General features: G+C 32.3%; 4 protein-coding genes across 7 annotated transcripts; 2 read left to right on the top strand and 2 right to left on the bottom strand.

Annotated features, from left to right (window-relative positions):
• The first annotated feature begins 1,247 nt into the window (after positions 1-1,247).
• LOC128183479 (uncharacterized) lies at positions 1,248-4,066 on the top strand. Of its 2 annotated transcripts, XM_052852464.1 has the most exons (5): positions 1,248-1,381; positions 1,712-1,851; positions 2,045-2,169; positions 2,275-2,386; positions 2,569-4,066. In XM_052852464.1, the coding sequence occupies exons 4-5, from the start codon at positions 2,281-2,283 to the stop codon at positions 3,279-3,281; spliced, it is 819 nt and encodes a 272-aa protein (XP_052708424.1). In that variant the 5' UTR covers positions 1,248-1,381; positions 1,712-1,851; positions 2,045-2,169; positions 2,275-2,280; the 3' UTR covers positions 3,282-4,066. The 2 variants fall into 2 exon arrangements, with proteins under 2 accessions (XP_052708424.1, XP_052708425.1); XM_052852465.1 differs by lacking the exon at positions 1,248-1,381 and having other exon boundaries at positions 1,402-1,851.
• A 91-nt stretch (positions 4,067-4,157) lies between these two features.
• LOC128183476 (putative nuclease HARBI1) lies at positions 4,158-6,491 on the bottom strand. Its single transcript, XM_052852461.1, has 3 exons — positions 5,947-6,491; positions 5,243-5,419; positions 4,158-4,837 (listed from the first exon to the last, which is right to left on the bottom strand). Exons 1-3 carry the CDS (start codon positions 6,442-6,444, stop codon positions 4,319-4,321), a joined length of 1,194 nt encoding a protein of 397 aa, XP_052708421.1. The 5' UTR covers positions 6,445-6,491; the 3' UTR covers positions 4,158-4,318.
• A 2,183-nt stretch (positions 6,492-8,674) lies between these two features.
• LOC128183478 (putative deoxyribonuclease TATDN2) lies at positions 8,675-12,171 on the top strand. Its single transcript, XM_052852463.1, is given in 3 exon segments — positions 8,675-8,992; positions 9,411-9,784; positions 9,786-12,171. Coding segments are annotated over 3 exon segments (963 nt in total). The 5' UTR covers positions 8,675-8,752; the 3' UTR covers positions 10,135-12,171.
• A 588-nt stretch (positions 12,172-12,759) lies between these two features.
• Positions 12,760-25,317, bottom strand: LOC128183477 (uncharacterized). Of its 3 annotated transcripts, none has more exons than XR_008243609.1 (4): positions 25,167-25,317; positions 23,924-23,989; positions 21,337-21,387; positions 12,760-13,765 (listed from the first exon to the last, which is right to left on the bottom strand). XR_008243609.1 is itself a non-coding variant. In XM_052852462.1 (4 exons), the coding sequence occupies exons 1-4, from the start codon at positions 25,215-25,217 to the stop codon at positions 17,603-17,605; spliced, it is 1,110 nt and encodes a 369-aa protein (XP_052708422.1). In that variant the 5' UTR covers positions 25,218-25,317; the 3' UTR covers positions 17,538-17,602. The 3 variants fall into 3 exon arrangements, 1 of the variants encoding a protein (XP_052708422.1); XR_008243608.1 differs by having other exon boundaries at positions 12,760-13,787; XM_052852462.1 differs by lacking the exon at positions 12,760-13,765 and adding an exon at positions 17,538-18,544.
• Between the last annotated feature and the right edge of the window lie 1,506 nt (positions 25,318-26,823).

A 26,823-nucleotide genomic window follows, 5' to 3' on the forward strand; every position in this document is an offset into this window, starting at 1 on the left:
TAAATAAAAGACAGTTTTGAATTTCAATAAATTCATTTGATGCATATGTGATCGTATCTGAAGAAACTACTTCTTCGTGCCCTACATTCAGATCCCAACTGACTTCAATTTCATTATCAGGGGTATACAAAAGATGGTGAAAAACAGCATTTTTGTTTTGCAACCTTCTACATAAACTGTCGCGAAATGATTTGCAATCATTTTTCATTTCAATGACGTTAAGAGTTTGATCTACATCTTGTTTATATTTTTTAAAGTTCATCTGATCAATTGTTTTGCACTCTTTCGTTCTCTTGGAAGGTTTGTTCCAGGTGCACGGCTTTGATGTACAGGGCTTATTACTCTGGTTCTCGTACAATTCTTCTAAAGTGAACAGAAGACCGGCGATATGTGTGCAACCTTCTCCGAGGCTTTAAAAGAAAATATGTTTTTTTAAAGCCAAAAATAACTTTTGGTTTTTTTACTGAAATCACAAATTCTATAAAAACTTGTATTTATTAAAGCTAAACACACTCGTAAAAGTCCGCTTCTGATATTCCTCTTTCATTGCCGATATCCCTACAACCCCAAATAGATGAGGTCTCACCTGGGTGAACGTACACCTCAGACCGCAGTTTTTCTCGATCGCGATGAAGTTATCGTATTTTTTCACGCACTATTTCTAAGTTTTGAGAATACTTGAATGAAATATACAGAATAATGCATTATTTAAGAACAGAAAATGCACATACAAACAAGAAATAAATGTAAAAATATATGACCAAGAATGGGATACTACATGCAATTCGGCCGCGAGTTTTTAGGTATGCATTCGGGTGTAACGAAATTGAAGGGTTTATACCTGTGTGATGGTGCATTATTTATGAGTGGTGTTCAGCTCTGATAAATAGATTCACAATAAACTCTCGTTTGCATAATCTTTTAAAAAACTCTGGATCAACGTAGAATCAAATTATTGGTTTTGATTTATTGAATTGTCAAAATGTTATTATGAGAAACTGCGCGGGTATAATAAGGCAACTCTCAGCGATCAAATTTCTGATCGACATGACGTCACAATAAGCAGGATGATGTCATATTTTACTCAGAAACATGTCGATTTTTAACTTTATCTCTGGTTTAAATTATAAAAACTAAAATATCACCAGAAACTCTTCTAACTGAATATATCTTAGATTTCTCTAAATTACGTATACAATTATCATTGATGACGTCAGAAGCATGTCTAATAGAGAAGATCATGGGCGAGTTCGATCACAAACCACGGTCACTGCATTTCGACTAAACTAAGATCGAACTCATTTTAGTCGGTGGAAAATGAAACCGCGGTTAAACCAGCGGGAATACACTGGTCACGCTGGTTCAAAGATGGCGGAGAAAGGTGAGACCTGAGATTTTGCAGTAAAAAAAATCGATATAAAATGCTTAATCTTAAATTTGAAGATGTAAATTTTGGTTTCATTTGTGTATATTACACGTGCTCCCTTTTTTGTGGTATAATACAATTACCTATTGCAGTATTTCATAGAAATAAAAGATTATTTATCTTATGATGGGTACTTGTGAAAAAGTGGTCCGAAGCCAGTCATAAATTTTTACCAATAAGTCGCTCAGTAAAATTGGTATTATCGACTGACTTACTGATAACAATTCAGGTGCTTGTGGTATACCTTGTACAAGTATACATTAATTTTTTCACATGTACTTTAAGATGGCAGATTCAGTTGAAGAGCGTAGATCCCACTGGACGTGTTACATCTGCAAACGAAAGGCACCTATTCATTCCCTCGATTCTTTGGAGACTCAGGAAAAGTCTAAGAAGACTGAAATATTTGTTGATGGTAATTACAGGTATGGCTATGCATATCATTATTAGTGACATAAGTGAATTTTCATTTTAAAAAATTATTGTTAGACTTCTTTCTTTAGAAGACGCTTAAGAGTAAATCTGTAATACTCTTTAATGTTATTATTCAAAAAGTAACAAGTGTTTTTTCAATGCTAAGTAATGAGAAAATTCACGCATCTCATTCTTTTTTATTAGGATTTATTTGCGGTGTCCATATTGTAAAGACTGCTTCCATGCACAGTGTGCTTTCTATGAGCTAGAACTGATTCTAACCAAAGAACTAACAGATACTATTTGTGAGAAGTGTGCAACAAAACAAGGTATACATTTACGATAGAAAATGATTTTATAACTGGTCGTCACTGTATGCAAACTGTTTTAGATTTTTTTGTACTTAGAATGAACACAGTTTTCTTGTATTCCAGATTAGAATGTCTACAGATCAGAGAACTCTTGTTCTGAGGAATAGTGATGGAAGTGAAAAGCGGGTGCGGTGCCAGACAGAAGTTTTTAACATGCTGCTCTCAAAGGAGACAGGTACATGAAATAATAGTTGGTTGGTACATATATAACAATAAATCTAAAAAGTTAGATTTTAAGCAGTAATAGTATCATGTTGGCCTCGTTATTGTTTTGTAGTAGATCAAAGTCAGTTAGGTATTCTTCACAGCCATTAAAAACACCTGCATTTAACTTGAATATTAATTTTTTCCCCCCAGATCCATCAGTCAAAAGCTTAGTTCTACAGTCTCTTCTGAATGAAGAAAAGTCGGATCTGCCATCCAGCTTTAGTAGATCAGATGACCAGCATTCAGCATCATCTGACACTTCATCATTCACTTCAGCATCATCGTCTAGATCGGAATCCCCTATTACTTGTGAAAATACCAGCAACACACACGTTTGGAAGGCAGAAGAAGAAGATGTTTTGGTAAATCTCAGGCATGAGAAAAATGAGAAGTTTTTAAAATCCAAAAACCATTCCATGTTGTGGAAAGACATTACTGCCCAACTTAAAGATACTCTCCACTGTATTGTTACCCCTAATCAGGCAATGAACAAGTATTACAGTCTGAAAAAACGCTGGAAAGAAGTTGTTGATGCCCCAACTGGAACTGAAAGGAAATATTTTCGACAGAAAGAGCAGTTTGATGAAATATATGGTACAAGAGAAAGTACAAAACCCACCATCACGTTAGACACTTTGGAAAAAAACCCTGAAAGACAAGGGCCTAAACAGTCTTCAGAGCAACCTAAAAGGAATAAAGGTACAGCGAAAAGACGTTCAGATGTGCTGGAAGTACTAGAAAGACATAACAAACAATTCAATGACAAAATGGAGCAGATGCACACAGATAAAATGGCAAGACTAGACAGACTTTTAAATCTTTATGAAAGAGAAATTGAAGCAAAAGAAAGCTGCAATAAGTAAATGTTTTTCGATATCGTTTTCATTAGACTAGTGCACATTTTACTGAAACTAAACATTTAGAAAATTTTATTTGAACACTAAGTAAAGTGGCAAGTGACCTAAGTGATGAAAGCAGTAAAGAACTGTTTTCAAGTTTGAATGTTATTTGAAAAAAACCTGAATAATGTTAACCATTTAACATTGGTTTTCAGCATTTCCAGACTTCCCAAATGTCTTTTTTGAATGCAATGTTGTACTCTATTTTCTTTTTTGGACAAACATATTGTTGGTCGTATACTTCGGTTTAATTAATAATCTTTTTTTATGGAAGAAAACATCATTACACAAAGGTTTCAATTTTCTTCTAAATGTAGATTATCTGTTGTGTAGTTACACGTATTTCGTACTTTTGGTCTTAGATATGCATTTAAGAGACATAATTATATGTAATTTTATGTAATACACGAACTAGTTGATGCATGTCTGCATATAGTTTATGAATTATTATTTATAAGCTGTTCAGCAACAACGCTTCTATAAAGTTTATCAGCTTGAAACAAAACAAAGCTGCAATAAATAAATGATTTTTCAATATTTTTTTCTTAAGTGCACATTTAACTAAAACTAAACATTTAGAAAATTTCATTTGAACACTTAAGTAAAGTAACAAGTTGATGTGCGGACATTGATATTGTGATAATTAAGCTGTTATGTGTTTTTCTTGTGTTACAGATTACTTTATATTGTGCCAAATAGCAATATGTTGAAGTTTTGTTATTTATTTTATAAATAAAATGTTAAATTTATTAATCTGTTAATTTTTTTTTTATCCTGAAGACATAGCACAAAAATAATGTTTTCTTTAATATTAAAGTAAATACAAATGAGTAGTCAAGATTTTTTTCTTGTTGATGGTCGTAACTTTTATTGCATTTGACACAAATTATATTAAAATTTCAATTTGTTTTATATTGTTCTACAACATACCATACAAAATGATCACTTGCAAATTGCAAATGAAAAAAAAATTCAATACAATTATTCAGCCATTTAAGTTATCAGTTTAAGCTATTGACAAGCTGCAATCTCCTCACAATGCCATTGTGTCCATTTTGGTAAATGTTATCACACTGGCAGTCATTTGGATCTTGTAATTGTTCTTCCATGATGTAATCTTCAACTTCATCATCATTAAAGATGCACATGTTGTGTAATATGCAGGCAGCCAAAATCATTTGGCAAATTTCTGTGGAGCTGTGTAACGGAATGTCCTGCAGTCGACGAAACCGTCCTTTTAAATGGCCAAAAGCACGTTCGACAGCTTGTCGTGCACTTGACAGTCTTTTGTTGAAACGGACTTGCTGTGGGGTAAGATTTCCCAAGTTTTTAAACGGGGTTATTAACCAGTTCCTGAGAGGATATGCACTGTCAGCGAGAATATAGTGATCAACGAGAACAAGGTTTCCTGCCTCAGCCTCTGTGTATAAGGTGGAATTTCTCAAAACGCGCGCATCATGGACACACCCTGGCCACCCAGCATAAATATTTGTAAATTTCATCTGGTGATCTACTACTGCCTGCAAAATATATTACATGTATATACATGTTATCAAGAAAATGTATGCAAAGGTGTGGAAAGCATGTTTTTTTACTGCTCTTTAAAAAAAATATCTTCATTTTAATAAGCATGGAGTTTATTTTAACATATACACCTTAAATTAATGTTTTTAGGTAATTTGTTTGAAAAATCACGAAAATATTTAATGATAAGTTAGATAGATATACATTGTACAACCATATATAAATACATGATGTGTATAGGATTATCAAAATGATGTCAAAAGATGAAAATGTGGTAATGGGATAAAACAATGGTACCATGATAATACCCAAGTAATTACTTTTTGCCAAGTTTAAGTTAACGCAAAGTTATGACATCAAAACATTTATACAAGCAAGATACTTTTACATTTGCTACTTACCTGTACTTGAATGGACGGAAATCCTTTTCTGTTATAAAAATCCCTTTCACCATTGAGAGCTGATGATAGTCTTATGTGCGTTCCATCAAGGAATCCAACTACCCCTCGAAGTCCACATATGTTCTCAACTTCTCGAGAGATTTCTTTTTGTCGCTCAGCATTTGGCCAGCAAATCACCTTTAAATAGAACCATTAATTACATAAAGTATACAATCAATATAAATTGCAGGTTCTTGACATTTGAAATCAATAATTGAAAATCTATACCCATTCATTGAATACATGTGTGATATAAACGTATTATTATTTGATAGAATAAGTAAAACACTTATGATGTATATTATGCCTTGTTAAAATATATGCAACAAACATTTGTGCTGATCTATTTAATGTGTAGCACACAGCAGCTGCTGTTTATCCTTTAGTATATCATATAAAATTCGAATTTACTTATCACACATACCTTTATGCTCATAGGCGTCAGAACCCGGGGGGGGGGGGGGGGGGGGGGGGGGCTAGGGGGGATAAGTTATACAACATAACCAAAGACCGTTTTTTAAATATCTTTTTGCTTGTCATTATTTTTTGATATTTTGATAAGTCTACCCCCCCCCCACCCCCCCCCCCCCCCCCCCCCCACTTTCAATTGCTTCCGACGCCACTGATAAGCAAGAATATTTTTTAAATTTAAGTGAACTACTTACCCTTGGTTTTAACTCTTGAAGTGCATCCAACACTCTCATTACAACTGCATGAACTGTTGATTTTGACAAGTTGAAAATATGAGCTAACTCTCTCATTGACGACATATTTGACAGGTACCACAGACAAACAAGGAGTTGTTGTGGAGGTTCTATGGCGTTGTATGGCCCATATCCATTTAAAAGTAAACTTCCATATATTTCCCGAAGAATAATTTCAAACAGGTTTCTACTAACACGATAGTGTACACGAAAGTCATCAATGTTTTGTGGAAGTCCAAATTCGGTAAACACTGTTTCCATATAGCTAGTAATTTTTGGGGTCCATTCTCTCTTCCTTAAAGACCAATATCTATCCGTTTGATGACGAGCAAAGAAATAAAAGTAATCGTCTTCTTCTTGTAAAAACTCCAAAAGAGGTATTTTCACTTTAAGGATCGAAGAAATTTCGGCCATGTTTACAAACCAAAGTGAAACTAAACTCAGTTCGATCACGGACATGCGCAATAGCACTTACCATACTAACCATTAGTTGGTGATCGAACTCGCCCCATGTCGGAAGACAAATCATCGGAATGCAGTGTAAACAATGCCGAAATAAGACGTATTTAATGCATATATCTAAGATTTAAATGAGTTTCAGTTCGGATATAATCGGGATAATACAGGCATGGATACTTTGTTTAAACAGCGAGTGTTATAAGGTAAGCAGATCGACATTTATATGGCTTTTCCAGTCTTTCCTCTGTCAGTGTGTACAAAAAAGGCAAAAGTGTAACACTAACCCGGATATCATAAAAGATGACTTTGGTAAATATCAACAGTATATGACCTAAACTACATGAAAAGTGCTGCTAGAATCCTGTGCTTCGTTGTTTTAAATGAAATATACGTAGTATTTTCAATGAAATTATAGAAGTTGAGAGGGTTTCCGATAAATATATTTATGTTATGCGATCAACAAAAGGATTCTAGCAGCAGTACTAATAAACATGAACTAATTGCCTATCGAATAATTGTAGCAGACATACAAATGAACTTTGGGGTAGTGTTACACTTTTTGATTTTTTGTTAAGGTACAAAAGTGATCTATTTTTAACTATCACGTACGTGATATCAGGGCACGGCAGCTTCAAAGATCGAGTCGATTCCGAAGTAGAAAAATAATATTTTGGTGAATATATTCACTTGGTATTAATATTCCGCACTGTATTCTTATACATAAACAGTTTTTAAATTGATCATAATTTTGACGGTCATTAAACTCGGAGTTACCTTAACCTACCCGCGTGAATGCCGTATTTAATCACCCTGCTGGACATGTACAACTGGCTGAGTGGATAACCATTGGTGACTCTTTGCAAACAACTACCCACTGTGTGTAAATTTCTTTTTTCAATGATGCATGGCATTTTGACCGAATGTAACAAAAACGGTGTTCGTCTGTTATTTTATTTGCAATAGTTTTATGAATATATTTTTCCTTGCAAAACTTAAGTTCCTGTATGTACTGTCGATAGCAAGCCATTTTCTGGCGATCGCACGTTCGGTTACTATTTCTTATAAAATAATTTTCGATATCTTTCTGAGTAACAGGCGGGTTTATTTTTTCTGAAAAGTTACTTGACCATCAATCCGTAAGTTCTGCAAAAGACGGTATTGAAGAACAATCCCCAAACGATGCCTCCGTGGGCGTTTCACTCGCATTGTTTATAATTTAATTGTGTTGTTATTGATTGTGATCAAATGCTCTCCTTGCAAATTCTTGTTTTGAGCCACTGATTTATAAGTTGTCGGATTTAAGATAACTTTTGATTTCTTCCTTTTTGAAATTCAAAATATCCTCAAAGGTTGTTAAAGACGATAAATTCATGTCAAAATTTTGTATGTTCCAGCACTGATAACTTCGATTTACCGGAAGTGATCTATACCTGCTATCTACTAGGAGTAGATAGCTCTAAAAGTAACGATAACTCTGTTTTATGGGAAGACCGAATAGGTAAATCTTAAGTTATTCACGCATGTGTTTTCAGCTGTACTGTCTCTTTAAAACAAAGCTTTTAAACTGCCGATTATTTGATACTGGTTTTTAATATGAATGAATCCTGTACGTATAGCATTAACGGCAGCATCTATGTAAAGGAAACATGCGGTTTTATACTGGTTTGATATAATTCACTTTTAACGTTTTAAAAGATACATTCCCTATAATAACTATCTACAGGAATGCAGATCGTGACGTCAAAGATAATTATGACGTCATATCGTAATAATTTAATTCTGGTTGTAACACGCTTTCTGATTGGTTAAAAAATTTATTTTATGAATGCGACTACTCGCAGCTATCGACCTACCCTGTACGCGCATGCGCGGAATACGAAACCTTCCGAGGATCACTCGGAATCTTCCTGTAAAATTATGCGCATGCGCACTTACACTTTCACTTTACTTAAACCTAAATCTCCACACGTGTCTGCAAAATTCTTTTATTTCAGCAAACGTAAGTAAATTTATTAATCATATTAATTTTCAAACAAATTATTCGCAAACTCTTATGCTTTAAATGCGTTATTCTGCATACAATATTATAAAGTTCATACATGTTTACTTAGATAAATGAGAATATATCATGCAAGGGCATCGTCGCCGCTTAGACCCTCCTGCTCCATTTTACACACCCCCCCCCCCACCCCCACCCCACACACACACACACACCCACACAGTTAACAGATTGATATTTTTTGATATAATGAGCAAGACATTTGAACATTATTGATTGCATTAATGTTACATACTACATGTATGTTAAATGAGTTACAATAAGTTCTATTTAATTTTCATTTTTGGATTTCATAGCATGGCATCCCCAGTAAACAAAGAGTTGAAGGTCAAGGGTGTGTGTTATGACTATCTTAACACTGCGGAATGTGCTAGGATGGACTGCAAGTTCACGCACATACCTCCGACTGTACCATATATGGATAGTCATTGTCATCTGGACCTGATGATGACCTGGAAGCCCAAGTTGTCCTTTTCCGACATTCCTCAGGTAATGAATCGGGATTAAAAATAAGGTACAAGTGATATTTTTCAAAGCAGACAGTGATTTTATTTTATCATACTTTATTTTAACATTTTGTATCCTTAACTTTATAACCATCCTTTTGTCTGTAGACAGTTAATATATTTTGTAGCTTAAATAAGTTTTTTCACTTCTATATAATGGCTATTGATATGTTACAAAAACGTTTGCCAAAATAAAAATATTGCTTCCCAAACATAATGTTTAAAATCTTAAAAATTCATCACTTTATGTTTGAAATCTTATTATAAAAATTCATTACTATTGGTCATTCATGAGAATATTTAATATTTCCTCAAATGTGTTACAAATATACAAAAATAATCATCATATAAGCTATGATATGTGATTGTATGTAAAATTATAATGATGTAATATTGTACAGGTTCCACACTTTAAGGGAGCCATCTCCAATTTTTGCTTTCCAAAAGCATGGAGATTAATGGATGAACTTGCACATCCCAAGGTATGGTTTACCATTGGGGTTCATCCAAAAGATGCTCCCTTATTCGATTCTCATCAGCTTGAGTTGGCATCACTGAAACCTAAAGTAGTGGCCATTGGGGAGTGCGGATTGGACTACTTTCATGGGCACACCAAAAGGCTGAGGGTCTTACAGAAGGGGGTATTTGACAAGCAGGCCACCCTAGCCCATGATGCAGGTAAGCCTCTAGTGATACACTGCCGGGATGCTGAGCGTGATGCCTTTGAAATTGCTCGGAAATGCTTGTCTAGCAATCACAAGATTCATCTGCAGTGTAGATGACACGTGGATGTGGATGAACCATTTCCCCAATTTAAAGGTTGGTTTTACAAACCTTGTCACGTGGGAGAAGAGTCGAGTAAAGAATGCTGTGTCAGCTGTCAAATCTGCACCCCTTGTGTCAAGCAAAATCCTTTTGGAAACAGATGCGCCTCACTTTGTGCCAGCAAATCTGGATGTAAGGGGTGTAGGTATGGAGCACATGGCATCCTCTACTGGAAAATTTTCCCATCCTGGCCACGCACTCAATGTTGCCAAAAGGATAGCTGACTTAAAGTCAGTTAAAATCGGAGATGTCATGACTGTCACCACTGAAAATTGTAAATTTATTTACAATTTACAGTGAGGATATTTTTGATATCTCTGTCTTTCTGATTACATTTACGTTTGCTGTCTGTCTTTTGATGATTCATTTTTCAAGTTCTCATTCTGATATGTATACTATGTTTTAAATACCATACTTGTACATGTATTATTTGTTTTAAATAATACCCACATTAAGACCTTACTCCATTAACCCTTCCCTGCTGATCAATCTTATTAGGAAGATGTTCCATGATTCAAAAGTAAATCAGTGTGATTTTTTTTATTTCTATAGCTATCTAAGGTAGAAACTGACTGAGTCTTTATAACTCTCAAACCTGTGAATATAAGATTACCACCATGTTAAAGCATATCATATAAGGTACATCAATATTTTTTAGTAAGTTAATATGTCATATAATTGTTAGATTGCGGTTATTAAAATGTTGAGTTACTCTTGTGTGGCTAATGGCTATAGAGGTCTATGGGCCTATGGTTTCAATATTTATCAAACATTGAGTGCATGAACACCACAAATGGGCCTTAAAGGTATACCTTCAATTTCAGCATAATAAAGAAAGTTCAGTATATTTTTATCAGACTGGAATTAAGCAAAAATATTAAGTGGCTATTATAAGGGGGTAAAATTTGATGTCCTATTCTGACTACACATATTCAATTTTTTCAAAAGATATTCAATTTTTTCAAAAGAAATGAATACTCGGCTTTTATTGTTTGATGTTTGAAAAATATTCACTCATAAGGAGGGTTGGGGGTTCAAGAGTCAGATGAATCTTGGATTATTTATACCTTAGCTCCAGGGGCCAACATTTTTGGTTATAAGAGACCTGCAGGCCTTTTATGGTCAATCTTTCATTATATTCACAGTTTCATTTATAACGCACAAAAAATCCATACAGCTTATTTCTAAAAGTATACAATGTACAGGATATTAAAGTAGATTTTGTAAAATAGAACATACATTTAATTCAATATTGCCAAGGGGCGATTTACCATATAGTTTTCAAGATGAAGTTTTGAATTGTTAATGGGTTAAATAAAATATATTGATTTTAGTTTCTGTCAAATACCATATCTTATTCAGAGCTTTACCCTAATATATAAATAATGCACATACTTAATTACATCATGTATTGTAAAGTATCATATTAGCATTCTGTTCATATTTGTGTTAATGTAAGCAGATTTATCTGTACAAGACTTGTTTTTGAATTAATATAATGAAACTTGGGAAACGGATTGCTGAATAACTTCATAAAATGCTGTTAAAGTTACAGGTCAAGAGCACATTATTCTTAGCTGGAAAGAAATAGTACTGAGGCTGATCTACTTAAAACACATGTTGTTGTGATTTTTGTTTTAATCATTTATCAAGACATCCTGACTACTTAATTTCCTATTACAGACACTTCAATAAAATGTAATGTATAGTTAGTGTATCACTATTGTCATCCACACACCCTTCCTTTCTTCTCATGATTTAACCAAAAGATAACATTTTTGATCAATCATGTTGTTATCTCCTTTGTGGGCGGCATGGCTGGACAAATATGTTATTTTCTGATGTTAACTTCCCGGCATCTCTAGTGAATACTTATTCTCATTGTCATCACATGTACTTTTCTCAAGAATAACATTTTTGATGAATCATGTTGTTATCTCCTATGTGGGCGGCATGGTTGGACAAATATGTTTATCTCTGATGTAAACTTTATATGATTTTGATACAAATTTATTCTTAATACATGTATGCAACTTTATCATTTCAGGTTACCATATTACCAATTTGTCAAGAAGTTTAAAATGCATCCTATTATTTTCAAACCTTGCATCACTTATTCGTGGTCATTTCTGGTTATCGGTAATCATGTTTTGTGGGATTAAAATACATATTGCGGTACTTTATATTTACATGTACTGAAACGTAAAATAAAAACTAAACTTTCTTTAATGGACACAGTACTGTTATATATAAAATAAAGGAATTTCATTATTTGGCATATACTTAAATGACACAGTACAAGTTGTCAATATCTTTAGTTACCTTTTTAGTTCATATTGCAAAGGACTATGTGCAGTATCGTCGAATATCTGCCCCCGATTTTAACCAATTTTTAAAAAGTATCGTATAAAAATAAAATCTTCACAAATCATTGTATAGAGGATACCTATAACTTTAAAAATGATTTTAGTCATCATTGCTCATTCGCTGTGTATCTATAACGTCACCTAAATGGCCAAATTCCCGCAAATTTGCAATCAAATGAAAATATTCTCATTTTTATTCTATATTATGCATTCGGAAGTATAGAGCGCAGGTCTGCTCAAGTGCGATTTTAACATATATTTTTCTTCAGATTGTTATACACATCATACTAAAATATGGTACTTGAGCAAGCCTGCGCTCGACGTTTCCCAGTCGAAAAACCATCGGAAAACACCCATATTTCGCTACAAAACATCAATTTATCAAAATAATGCAATCTTCATGACGTCATTTCTACATTATGACGTCACTTTGGTGATAACCTTTAACACCTTTATTTCCAATATGATTTTAACTATCTTTCACCTTATTTTTAAAGCTCTTTCTAAAACTTTGATTTTGGGGGCAAAAAATGCATAAAACCGCACATAGTCCTTTTTTTTCTTTTGTTCTGAAACATTTATATTTAGTTTTACCATAACAAACTAATAAATGTAAACATACTGACAAGGTCATATATACTTACTGCATTACCTCAAGCTTCCTAATCCCATGAGAGGATATTTTTATCATAAAAAGAAATGGATGCCATTAATTATTAAAATTTAATGCCCAACTGGTTTATATAGCATTAAATTTTAACAATCTTAAGGGATTTACTCTAAAATTTACAAAAAAAAGTAAAATTTGTAAAACTTTCGAATTGAAGGATGATTAATAATACAAGAAATATTTTTGGGATGATTGATTAAGAATGTTTTTAGACTATTTTTAGATACACATGTATAACATTTCAAATAGATCTAGTATGCATATTTGATTCTTAAAAAAGCTCTTAAGTGAATTGCACATACGTTTATTAAGTATAAAATAAAAAGTGTCCCGGAAACAACAAATTTTTGCATCATTCTGTAAGCATTTAATGTTCCATTCAACAAAAAATTATATGTGCATTCATCAATTTTTGAATTCTGAAATAGAAAGATTGTTCTCTTTTTAAAAATGTATTATTTTAAACATGTTATACATTAATTTAATCTTTTTGTATGTGAAATAATACAAAGTTTTTACTTTATTTTGAAACACTTCCTCCCTTAAATTTCCCATATTCCCTTTTTTGGAAAAAAAACCTTGTCATTTTTGCTACACAGATATCAATTTCATCGAAGGTATTTTTATTTATCATTAACTAAAGATTTATTTTTCATTATGTTTACTTCTTTTCGGCTTTATTTGGGTTTTTTTCATAAACTGCAGAAATTATGCAGTGCAAAATTCTAAATTATGGTGCCTCCAAAGACAGGGTCCATGTTCCCGGCACTGGATACACAAACATACAGGTGTATTGTTGTGTAACTGATGGTCCTCTGTATTTTTCAGTAATTGGATAGTCAAACCTCCATTTTTATATCTTGAATATTCTTATTGAGCTTCTTCTTGTCATCATCTGATTTCAAAAATTAATATGCCTGTAGATAATAAAAAGTTTGACCATAAAGAGAAAAAAAATGAAGATCTTGTGAAATGTTTCTCTGTCCTTAATAGTAATTTAGTAAAACAGTATACCCGTGATTACACATATGTTACTTGTATTTGTCATCCTGCATTTGCTCACCTCCCTGGGCCTCATCAGTCAGGAAAGAGATCAGCAAATGCAACTTAATTACTCAATTTGATTCTCCTGATACCTTCCTGGTGTTTAAAAAGGAATATTAATGTTGATAATTATAATTTTGAATGATACCTAATACCGGTAGATTTATTTATTTTTGAAAAATAAAGTTTACCTTTGCCAAATGTATAAATTAAGTTTAACAGTAATACATAGTACCACCAGAAGGTTTCGGCCCATATATGAAATCATTCTAAGGAAAAAACCTGAAATATAAATAACAATATATAATCAGCCAGTAAAAGTAAAAAAAAAAAAAACAAGAAAAAAATTAAACTAGATAACAGAATTCTATAAGTGATTCTGGTAACCATAACATTTAATTTAAGAAATATCTAATAGGTTATTTGATTTTTCAAATTTAACACTAGTCAATGTTACTAGATTCTTTAATTGTAAATTTGTTATAAAAAATGTTGTGATAAATGTTATCAATATTTTAATAACTACCTAGCTCTTTGTTAAATAATTAACAATATAAACAGAAACAGAGAGTTAGTAAAAACTTATAACAAATAAAAACTAACTTTGGAGAATATAATTACAAAACCAACATTATAACTGTAATAACATAACAAACAATGGAAATCACTACTCAGTGGATCAGATAAAATAGTCCGTCTGAACAAAGGGTAATGCCTATGAAGTCTTGGTCCACCTTCCATACCTTGCCGCCCACAAAGGAGATAACAGCAAAGTCTGGAGTTGACCACATGTCCGTCTGAACAAAAGGGTAATGCCTATCAAGTCTTGGTCCACCTTCCATACCTTGCCGCCCACAAAGGAGATAACAACAAAGTCTGGAGGTGACCACAAGTTTGTCTGAACAAAAGGGTAATGCCTATCAAGTCTTGGTCCACCTTCCATACCTTGCCGCCCACAAAGGAGATAACAACAAAGTCTGGAGGTGACCACATGACCGTCTGAACAAAAGGGTAATGCCTATCAAGTCTTGGTCCACCTTCCATACCTTGCCGCCCACAAAGGAGATAACAACAAAGTCTGGAGGTGACCACATGACCGTCTGAACAAAAGGGTAATGCCTATCAAGTCTTGGTCCACCTTCCACACCTTGCCGCCCACAAAGGAGATAACAACAAAGTCTGGAGGTGACCACAATTTTGTCTGAACAAAAGGGTAATGCCTATCAAGTCTTGGTCCACCTTCCACACCTTGCCGCCCACAAAGGAGATAACAACAAAGTCTGGAGGTGACCATAAGTCCGTCTGAGCACAAGGAAATCTATAAACTTGAACTCAAGGATCTTCATTGTCTGAATTTTTATTACCAGGCACAAACACAATTTCCTGTTTTTTCCCATTGTGAACAATAGTTATTCTTCTCCCATACAATGACGGTGGTACTCTGTATGAGGAGGTTAAACTGTTAGGCTGAAAAACATTGATCAATGGTTCTGAAGTTCGTACTGGGAGTGTTAATGTTGGATGTGTTTGCCTTTCAAGTCATCTGCTACGGATGGCTGTGGGTTTGGAACAGGACTGATATTTTCCTTGTCCTGTTGGAAATTATTCAAAAGTTTTTTTTGTTCAATTTCTGACGGTTTACGTAAAACTGTTTTACATTTTCTACCAGGTTTTTTTGAAGTAGACCTAAACCTAGGCTGTTTGATATTATTTGCATTTGAAGAAATCTTTTCAGATTGTGAAACTTTTTTCGAATGATTGAGAAATTTTTCTGCACCCTTCATTACCTGAAATTATATGGTTTAAAGCCAAAAGAATATTATCAAGTCTATGGTCTTGCACTGCATTGTTATTTTGAACTTGTTCTGCTATTACTTTTAATTTTTCTTGAATTTCATTAACTTTGGCCTGTTTGGATTGCGCATTGTTGGAACCACATGTACCTGTATTATTTGATTTAACATCTTTGTCAAAATTCCGTACCATACTAATCACATGATCCTGTTTACTTTCCGTATGTTTGTTTATACCACAAAAAACCTTGTGAGTATGTTTACAGAGATTACCTTGCACAAAGTCCGGACAACTGCATGTTAAAAGGTGACGACATAAGTTGACAGAGGGGATTTTTTTGCATTTGATAAAACAATGTGTTTCAGGACAGGTCTGATGATGAATGGTTATTATTGTTTGAAGCTATAATAAATGTGTTTTCATTTACCTGGGAAACAGCCGAATCATCAATACTTAAACTATTTTCGTGTCGGTCAGTTACCTTTACATCTTCATTCGATGGTTAATTGTATGTCTTTTTTGTGAAGTGCTTAAAAAACAAATTGTTCTCAATGTGCAAAAGTGTTTCCAAGAGAACATCAATTCTACGATTTCGTTTTCCATCTAAATATATATTTTTTAATTGGTTGTGAAAACTTTCTAAAAACATGTTGGTATTCACATTGCAGTATTCACCAGTCCTGTAACACATTGCCCATTTCTCTTTCCTACACAGATAGAAATCTTCAAAATATTTTTAAAAAGGTGGACTAACATCACGTAGTTTTGAAACTAATGCCATGACATACTGATTGAATTCATTCTCTGATTTGGCTTGTAGAGCAGCACATAAAAGAAAGTAAATTTCTGTCTGGTGTTGACTGTCCTTTATGTGTTGCTGGATTCGTCTTCGCCAGTTTCTGTGAACATGCCAAATGCAGAGATACTGTTTCAAGTCAGTGCCATAAACATGTTGTGCTGCATTCCACCCAGAATTATCATCATCAGTCATTATAATTTTCACATTTGTTTTTGGAGATCTTTTCTTAACAGCATTAAGAAAAACTGATATTGCATTTTCATCTTCCTTATTTGAAATACAAAAAGCAACTGGATAACCATTTCTAAACTCATCTGGAACCAAAAGTGTTATTAACTTGAAGGAATAGATGTTGGTTTTGTGGGTGGAATCCATACACAGAATGACTGGAGCAAATTTTTCATACATTTCCATTTGTTGCCGTGTCATAATACCTAACATAAATTCCCCTTTGTCGAGACCAGATGTTTGGTCAGCAACGTCTTGCTATTTATAAATCAAAATAGGGTCAAATTTTTCTTTTCTTAATGATTCAACACGTAAAAATGTCGATGTGGCATCATCACTATGCTGAATTACTGATGGATCAACTATCTTCTTCTTGATATTGTTTATAGTTTTCCTGTCAATTAGATGGTAGTGTCTTATATTTGTCATGTCGTCTCTTTTGTCCCTTACACAAAAGTTTTCTCGAATTTTATCCAGAATGTTGTTGATTGGAATTTTAAGAGCCAACATAGTACTTATCTCAGATTTTATACTTTCCGGTATTGGTAGAAATTTACTTTGTTCAAATCCTAAAGAATGAGATTTTATAAATTTAACTTTTACAGTACCATCTTTTCGAATAACAACAGACATTCTAGATAAACAAATAGCGTCTAATTTGCAGGAACCCTTTTTGTTTTCACGTCGTTTGTTTTCCTTACTCTGTCTAGTCTGAATTGACCGTTTCTTACCATCCCTGTGGCAAACAAGAATGAAATTTTGACTTCCATCTTTATTGGCTTTGATGGATCTATGCATAACATATCGTGTATTTTGTTTCAATGATTCCTCCTCTTTGTACTTTTGAAAAGCATCAATATTTTCAAATTATAAATTTTGAATGTCAATATCAGCATTATGCACAGTAATCAGATGATTAACTAATGAATCAATGTAAAAAAATTTCAAGTTGCATGAAGGAACCATACAAGATACACGATTTCCATTTTCTTTACCATGAACATTTTTCTGATGTTTTAACAAAGTTGATCTGTCAAAAAATTTTTTTTTACAGTGAACACATTGTTTTTTATTTGCAGGCTTTATATCAGACTCTTCTCGTTTCCCATAGGAATGGTGCTCCTTGATGTAACTGTCAGTTTGTCTGGTCTTTGAATTTAGTATGTTGTTTAAGTCAAATTGTCTGGTACAACTATTTTCTTTCCAAATGAATTTACTTTTTGTGAAAGTTGAATTTTGGAAGTCTTGTTTACTACTTTTGTATATAATTGGATTTTCAGATACAGTTTCATAATGCCCTCCCCCTCCTCTTGTCCATACTAAATGAATTTGAGATTCGGAATTACGAAAATTATGTTCAAGAGTCACTACATTTGGATTTTCATCATCACCACCAACAGTTACCAGAATGTTTATGTTGAAAAGCCGAGACAGAGCTAAAATACTTTCTTGACCTGCAAAAGTGCCTAATTGTCTTAATTGATTTAGTTCTCTTTGTATTTCAAACTCATTCATTGGTAAATTATTGTTGTCATTCGGAAAATACATACGAAAATGATCCAAATTTTGTTCAATTTCATTAACTGCTGAGAGTCTTAATTCAAGGTGGTGATCCTGATTTCCATAAAGAGCATTACTTATAGCCCTAAATAAACAATTCCCATCCCCAATAATTGGCTGTCTATATAAACCATATTGTATGAGATAGTCATTTTGTCTGATGATTTCCATTTCAAACTGATCCACCACAAGCAATTGTGCCTCATTGTTGAGAACGCTACCAAATAAATCATTAACCTGGTCTTTGGTCTGTAAATCATGGATACAGATACTAAAGTTAGTATGCTTTTAAATAATTACAATTAGTACAAATTCATCTTATTGGTAGTGATGGGAATTGAACCCATGTCATGGACTGCCAATACACTACCTATCCAGGGATTAATGTTTAGTCAAAGTAAATAGTAATTAAAGTCATAGGATACACAATATCGAAGAATGCACATTAATTAATTTAATTCTTTTGGTGTTTTTTTTAATTTAAATCATTTAGGTCTAAAGTAAATATCCAAATATTTTTTGATACTTCAATTATTCCTGTTTATTTTTTCAATGAATTCAAATCAAAAATCATAATAAAAAAATTAAGTTTATAAGTTAAATAAGAGTAGCTTTGGTTTTTTGATGTGGTGAATCTTTGGTGTAGTATTTGACATTTTTGACAAATTCCTTTTGAGTATCCCATGTCTTTGATTTGTTAGACATTAATCCATCACCAAATGTATACATGTGCATATGCAAATAAATGTATTACATGTATTAGTTACATATGTGCATGTTTATATGTGCATGGTCAGTAAATTCCATATGGGGCTCGAGACTGTTAACCAATAATTTCCATACAAATTAGCAGGAGGTATTCTGGTAAGATAGAACATAGTTGTATCTATTACCTTGCTGTGTTTTGAATAATGTTTGAAATAAATTAAATGCAAAGTCTAACATGATTCTCTAACACATTTTTTATCAGTAGTTATTAAAGGAAAAAACATTGACAAGAATACCATGAATACTGTGGGTATGCATTTGGACAATTTTTAATTTAGTTCAGGAAGTACCAGTATTAAGTAATTAGTAATTTAAAAAACTCAATAACCTATTAATACTTTATACGGAGGTAGTAATTTCAATTAACTGAAATCCCTTTAAAGTCGTATGGGACATGTCCATTCATTCATTTATTTTTTTCCTCCCTTAGGAGATTTTAATTTAATTTAATTCTGGTTTTAACGCACTTTCTGATTGGCTAAAAAATTATTTTATATTGTATAAAGAAAGTTGCCTACGTCATAGTAAGACTAACGTCTTCGCGGTTTATAAAGCGTATATGGTATAAAACAAATAAATATTGAATTCATTCCTTAAGTGTACTTATATAAGTAGTTTCTTTTCATATAGTGTCACCTAACAGCGTAGCGCAGTGGGTTGACTATGAATTTGTAGGTCATCAGTTCGAATCCTACTGAAAGCTTTACAATTTTTACCTTTCCAAATATTTTAAAAAGCTATTTATGGTTTATTATTGTAAAATTTGAAAATTATAAACTGGTAAAAGCATTTAAATTATAATCTACTTTAATAATCCACATTAATATCGACAGATGTCCCATACCACCTTAATAAGTTTTAGAAATTCAAATAAATGATTCTACAACAGAGAAAAAAGGTGAATGCTTAAACATACTACATCAATTATTTAATATGCTAATGCCTGGTTGCTGTCAGAAATTATTGATAATGGTTTCCTCAAATACATCTACACTAACGCTAATAATAATAACTACAGCTCGTAAGAAAAGATATTCTGAGAGCATGATAGCAATAAAGAATGTGAAATAAAAACATAATTTCTAATAAAAAAATATTGCTTTCTGTCTCTCTTTTAAACAACTAGTGTTAGCGGTATATAGGAATTTAATCATGGCTGAGAACCCTAACTAAGTTTCATGTTTTGAAGCAAAATCATGGCCTTAAAATTTAATTCTTAATTATTTCATGACTGTTATTTGATGCAATGGACAACTACAGACACAAGACAAATTTGACCATAAAAGGGTCAAAATTTGAAATATTTATGCATCATAATCATATACATTGTACATAAATAAACCACAATACATTTGTATTGTGTAATGATCATTGTAATGTAATTAATTTAAACTTGACCCATTCAAACAAAAATTAACATTTTGCTCTTCAGTTGGTTCATATCTGGAAAGGCAATTACAAATCTAATGCTAGATCTGTTCTATTGAGACCAATACCCTTGTAAGGCTCGATAAAAATGGGGCAAAAGTGAAACTCCCCAATTTAATTAACTAAAATATTAAGAGATAAAAAGCATGTTAAACAGTATGTTAATAATTTTCACTATGTTGCCATATTGACCCACCCAAAGGACCCGAATCTCTGACCCAGGGACCATTTTCACAATTTTGGCAGAGGGTTTTTCTCAAATATATATTGGGAGTAGAGAAGAATGTCTTTTAAAATTTAATATATTTTTACTATATGATCATATACATGTATATAACAGTACCCCCTCTCTTATCACCTATCAATGAAAACAGCAATGCAGAGCTCTTTTGACGATAAAACTTTAATACATGTATGTTTTCATTCAGATTTATTAGATTTCAGTTATCCTTTTCAAAGTCTCCCTTAAATTTTCCAACATGTAAAAATAAATTCTATTACTCAGAAAGTAGACCCCATAGTACTATGCAAGTACACTTTCTTAGATGGTGTTTAACATATTATGCATTTTTAGAATAATTGATAAAGTAGTTTCATGGTTTTGTACACAAAATTGTGTCTACAGACAGACAGACAGGAAAATTCCAATATATCCCTCAGACTTCATCTTTTGAAATACATATAAAAAAATACATGCATGAAAACTATCTTGTTACACAAGCTATAATTGGTCTTGGGTGGAAAATTGCATATTTTCCTACCCTTGTCCAAAAATTGCTTTTACATCAAGAAAGTGACCATGCACGTGCATTTATTATTTACATATAAATAAGCCAAGTACTTACCAATTCAGGATGCAGCAAATTACTTCCCGGAACAGGTTGGATGTTAAATCCCTATTTGAGAAAATAAAGTATCATCATTTTGGTACCTTTTGTACACACAATTTTTAATGCTATGTTTACAACACGTCATTTTCCACATATACTGTGCGAGTCTCTCATTGTACCAATATATAAAAAGGGTGGGACAACTGATCCTGCAAATTATAGAGGAATTAGTTTAATTAGTTGTATGACAAAACTTTTTACTTCAATTTTGAATAAGAGATTTATGTCATGGGCCGAGAGAAATGATGTTATCACAGACGCACAGTTCGGGTTTAGACCATTTCATAGTACTGTTGATGCCATTTTTGCATTACAAACAATTGTGAATAAATATCTCTCGAAAAAATGTAGATTGTATTGCGGCTTCGTAGATTTCAAGCGTGCCTTTGACACAGTGGATAGGGTTAAAATGTGGAATAAAATTTCAATGTATGGAATCAGAGGTAAACCTCTGAAGATTTTACGTTCACTTTATAATAATATTAAGTCTTGTGTTTTATTTGATGGTAAGTTTTCAGATTTTTTGGTGAATAATCTTGGTGTTTTACAAGGGGAAATAATTTCCCCTCTCCTTTTTTCCCTCTATGTCAATGATTGCGAAATGGAATTTTTAAGCAATGGAAATACTCCAATTGAATTACAAGTGCTATCCTTATTTTTACTGATGTACGCAGACGACATGGTTATTTTTGCTCAGTCTGCTGCTGACTTACAGTCAATGTTGAATACTTTAGAAAATTATACAGAGAAATGGTCGTTAACGCTTAATGTAAACAAAACAAAAATAATGGTTTTCAGAAATGGGTGAATTTTGCAAACAGAAGATGTGTGGTTTTATAAGTGTGAACAAATTGAAGAAGTGAACAGTTTTTGTTATCTAGGACTTTTGTTGAATTACAATGGCAAATTTCATGTTACGAAAAAACAATTGTCGTTACAATGTATGAAGGCGCTTTTTGCACTGAAAAAGAAATGTTGTAATATGAGTCTTAATTTTACTACGCTTTTGTCCCTTTTTGACACTTATGTAGGAAGCATTGCTTACTACGGTTGTGAAGTCTGGGGCTTTCATTCTGCCCCAGATATAGAAAAAATTCATCTTAATTATTGTAAAAACATACTTAATGTTAAAAGGGGCACATCTGATGCAGTTATTTACTGTGAATTGGGCAGAATGCATCTGCAATGTATCAGAAAAATACGTATTTTAAGATACTGGATGAAACTTTTATCATCAAAAAATTGCATTTTGAATTCATGTTATGTTAATATGTATAATGAAACTTTAGGTAAAAACAAATGTAAAAACTTGGCTGCAGAGATCAAGAACATGTTAACAAGTATTAGGCGAATGAACTTATGGGAAAACCAGTTTTTTGAAAAGCCAGAAATCATTTTAACAATTGCCAAGCAACATATTTTTTTATACTTTTAAACAGTCTCTACTAGCTGACATAAATGTCTCTTCCAAATGTACAATCTATAGATATTTAGTTGATCATTGTACATTGCAGTCATATCTAACAAAAAGAATTCCTTTACAATATAAGAAACTTATATGTAAATTAAGATTATCATCCCATTGTCTTACAATCGAAACTGGCAGATATAACAATGTTCCATTACAAAGACGTTTATGTTCTCTATGTACTTTAGATAAAGAAGATGAATATCATTTTATATTGAAATGTCCCTATTACTGTAACTTAAGAGAAAAATTCCTTAAGAAGTTTTATTATATTAAACCCTCTGTCTTTAAATTAATTCTATTATTGTCAACACAAAATGTAAAGGATTTGTGCAATTTAGGTAAATATATTAAAAATGCTTTTGTAATCAGAAAACTTCATGTATAAACTTGCCTTTTTTCAAGTGACCAGTATATGTATTATAACATGTGTATATTAATTGTATATGTCTATGAGCTGTACAGCTGTTGACTAATAAACAATACAACAATACATTTAGTGACATCATGCACCTCTATTAATGATTGAAAATTAAAGCTATATATTAATTACTTGTAATTAAATTACCAGTATTTAAATTAAGGAATCATCTATTGGGTTACACCCCCTTCCTCGGTATTATGAGGTGATCAAAAAGGTCTTAGGTAATTAGATAAAACCCAAAGGGCTTCCTGATAGATTTCGTCGCAAAAAATTATTCCTTATAACTATATTTTATTATAATTTTCAGCAATTGCACGGTTACTAAATTATTCATTGATTAATTGTATTGTGCCATAGCAGCCATACATTACAAAATTGTGTTATCATTATAAAGGCACTGGAAAATATTGACTGTTAAAATTACATACTGAAAATATGGTTCTTTACGTATGAAGAAAATTCACTCTTGTTATGTGGTACATGTAAAATAACCCCGCCATAATGGTTAAAAAACTAAAATTTAGCATATTTGATACCCACGCGCATTGTTTGACCATAGAAAATGTATGTATATAAACACAACGTAAATAACAACATTTACAGTATACACATATATACATTGTATAACACCTCATTACATAGTAACTTACAGGCTGCACTGAATCAACACTGGGAGCATCCCCATTCATCATTCCAGCACTGATTTGGATTGCAAACTGAAAAAAAAGTTCAAAAATGAATATAGTTGTAAGAGAAGACTTAAACCTATATTTATTTAGTCACGTTGCATGGGTATAAACACAGTGTAATATCAAAATTTTATTACAGGAGTGCATGATACCAACTGCATATTGAGATAAACCACAGGGACCAAGCCCGTTTTAACATTAATTTCAATGTAACCATAAATAATTATGGAACCTTACATTGAAATTAATGTTAAAACGGGCTTGGCCCCTGTGAGATAAACATGTGATAAAACCTTACTATGAGTAATACTGGTAAAAGAGTTTATGAGAAAAATGAATGAAATCGTTTGATTCATTGTGTGCGTTATTTGTCTCATCAGAGCCATTGTTCAGATGGAGTATATGTTAATGCTTTCAGAAAAAAAGTGTTGGAAAATTTTGAAACAAATAGATAATGAATAGTTTTTACTTTTGGGCATCAGAGTGTTATAATATACAATCATTTAGGTCTCTATCTCTGATGGTTTCTGCGCCCCCAGCCAAAGTGTATGAAAATTGAGTTTGTAACAACATATTCAGTAAATTTGAGTGAAAATAGCCAACATGAAGCATTAATGACATGGAATGTGTGGCATAAATCTATTCATACTATTTTCAAACAAATTTAATGAAATTAAATTCAGTTGCAAAATAAAAATTAGATCCTCTAATAGGTTAGGTTAAAAATAACAGTAAAGTGTATATGAAATTTGATTACTTAGGTTTACGGACTAAACATAATCTTTCGGAAATTAAAGGTACAAACAATATTTAAATTCATTCATTCTGATTGAGCCACAGGCCAAATTATATAGGCCTATATAAAAAAAAATATTGTCTCTAGAAATGGAGTCTATGTATTCTTGATCTACTAATTCATTGAATTTGAGTGAAAATGGTCAACATGTGGCATGTATGACAAGAAAGATGTAGCATAACCCTATTCATACTATTTTTAAACAAATTTAATCAAATAAATTTGAAAACAGAATTTCTGATACCTATCACTGCCTATGTACATATTATATAGGTAATTTGATAATATCTTTCAAATTTGCATATTCCGTCCATAATTTAACGTAAATATACAAAAAAGAGAGCTATTGATATACTATAAATTTGTTGATATACACATACTTTACATACTACATTTCTTATAGCTTACCAAAACAAAAACAACACGCCGAAGCGGAGCTGTCGTGCTTACTTTCGCCATATTGGAGAAATAGAGTATGATGACGTATTCCGAGTGTTCCTCGGAAGGTTTCGTATTCCGCGCATGCGCGTACAGGGTAGGTCGATAGCTGCGAGTAGTCGCATTCTTATTTTATATCGTATAAAGAATGTTGCCTACGTCATAGTATGACAAACGTCAAAAACATATCAATCCGCCGGACGTTACGTTTGAATTTTGTACAATTTGATGTCATTTTATGGATCAAATGACCGTTTTTATCAACAATTGATCGCAAATAAATTAAATTATAAGGAATGAATTCAATATTTATTAGTTTTATACGATATAAAATGGTTTGGAACAGTTTACGCTTTTTTATAAACCGCTTCGCGGTTTATAAAGCGTAAACTGCCCCAAACCATTTTATATCGTATTAAACTAAAAAAAATATTGAATTCATTCCTTAATGAAGTACAGACAAATGACTTTCTACACATCGCTGTGAAGCCTTTTTTAACATGCCCACGTGAGAGGAATAATTCATCGAAATTGATTTGACTGTTAGATAACTATTATTATAATATATGACATATCATGACATTTATTGCACGGTTGTTATTAAATTAGAACAGGCTGGTTTAGCTAGGATACAGGATTCATATGAATGATTTATATGATTAACTGTGTAGTATAGATAATATTTTTACATTCAGTTAAAATTTCCCCTATTGTTTGCATTGGAAATCTGTGACGTTCAATTTCTTGTAAAACTAACTAGCATATTCACGGGACATGAGCAAATATATAAACGTTATCAAGCGTTTGGAATAAATCTATTATTGTAAGATGAAATGAAACGTTCACTCTTACATATTAGTAACACATTTGATATGTATTTATGAAAAAAATAATCGTTCATTCATACCTATTCGTTGATAAAAAAAAAAAATTATTTACAAAGTTTCTGGCACTTTATATTTAGTCGCGGAAGCGAACTAAATAAATTGGTAATATGGCTGTCGTATACATATATTTCACATCCTTGACTAATACGGTATGATAGCTTTCAAGCGGCGATACACAAATACTTAATACAAATAATCATTAATATTAATATAAATATAAACATCCAATGCTTAACACTCCAAAATTTTGTAGACAAATTGAATACCGCGCTTTATAAATGTATAAAAGCTGATTTGTAGATAAAAATAACCTGATATCGCTCATCTGCATGTTGGAAACTGGCCTAGCATTGAAAACCATAAGTCTTATTAATACTATATACTGGTAAAAAAATGATAGCTAAGTGTCTGTTCGAAAATGTTTGTTGCTAGGGATTAACAAGTGATATAAAGCATGTCTTTTGTAAAAAAAATTATTTTTCAAATCAAACAAGCAGCTGAATAATGTTACAGTATCAAATGTACATACATGTAAAAGTACATACAAACAAACATTATAAGAATGTGTTATAAATAGTCGAAACCATCATTTTTACCTGTAATTTTCTGCAATAACAAAATCCGTTGTGCAATGATAAGGTCAACTTTGTTTTTTAAGAATTATATACGGGGAAAAAATCAATGTTTTTTTTTAAGAAAAAATACAAATAACTTACGAAAGTTCAAAGACAGTTTCAAGC

This window comes from Crassostrea angulata, chromosome 5, assembly GCF_025612915.1.
Source record: "Crassostrea angulata isolate pt1a10 chromosome 5, ASM2561291v2, whole genome shotgun sequence".
Lineage (NCBI taxonomy): Eukaryota > Metazoa > Mollusca > Bivalvia > Ostreida > Ostreidae > Magallana > Magallana angulata.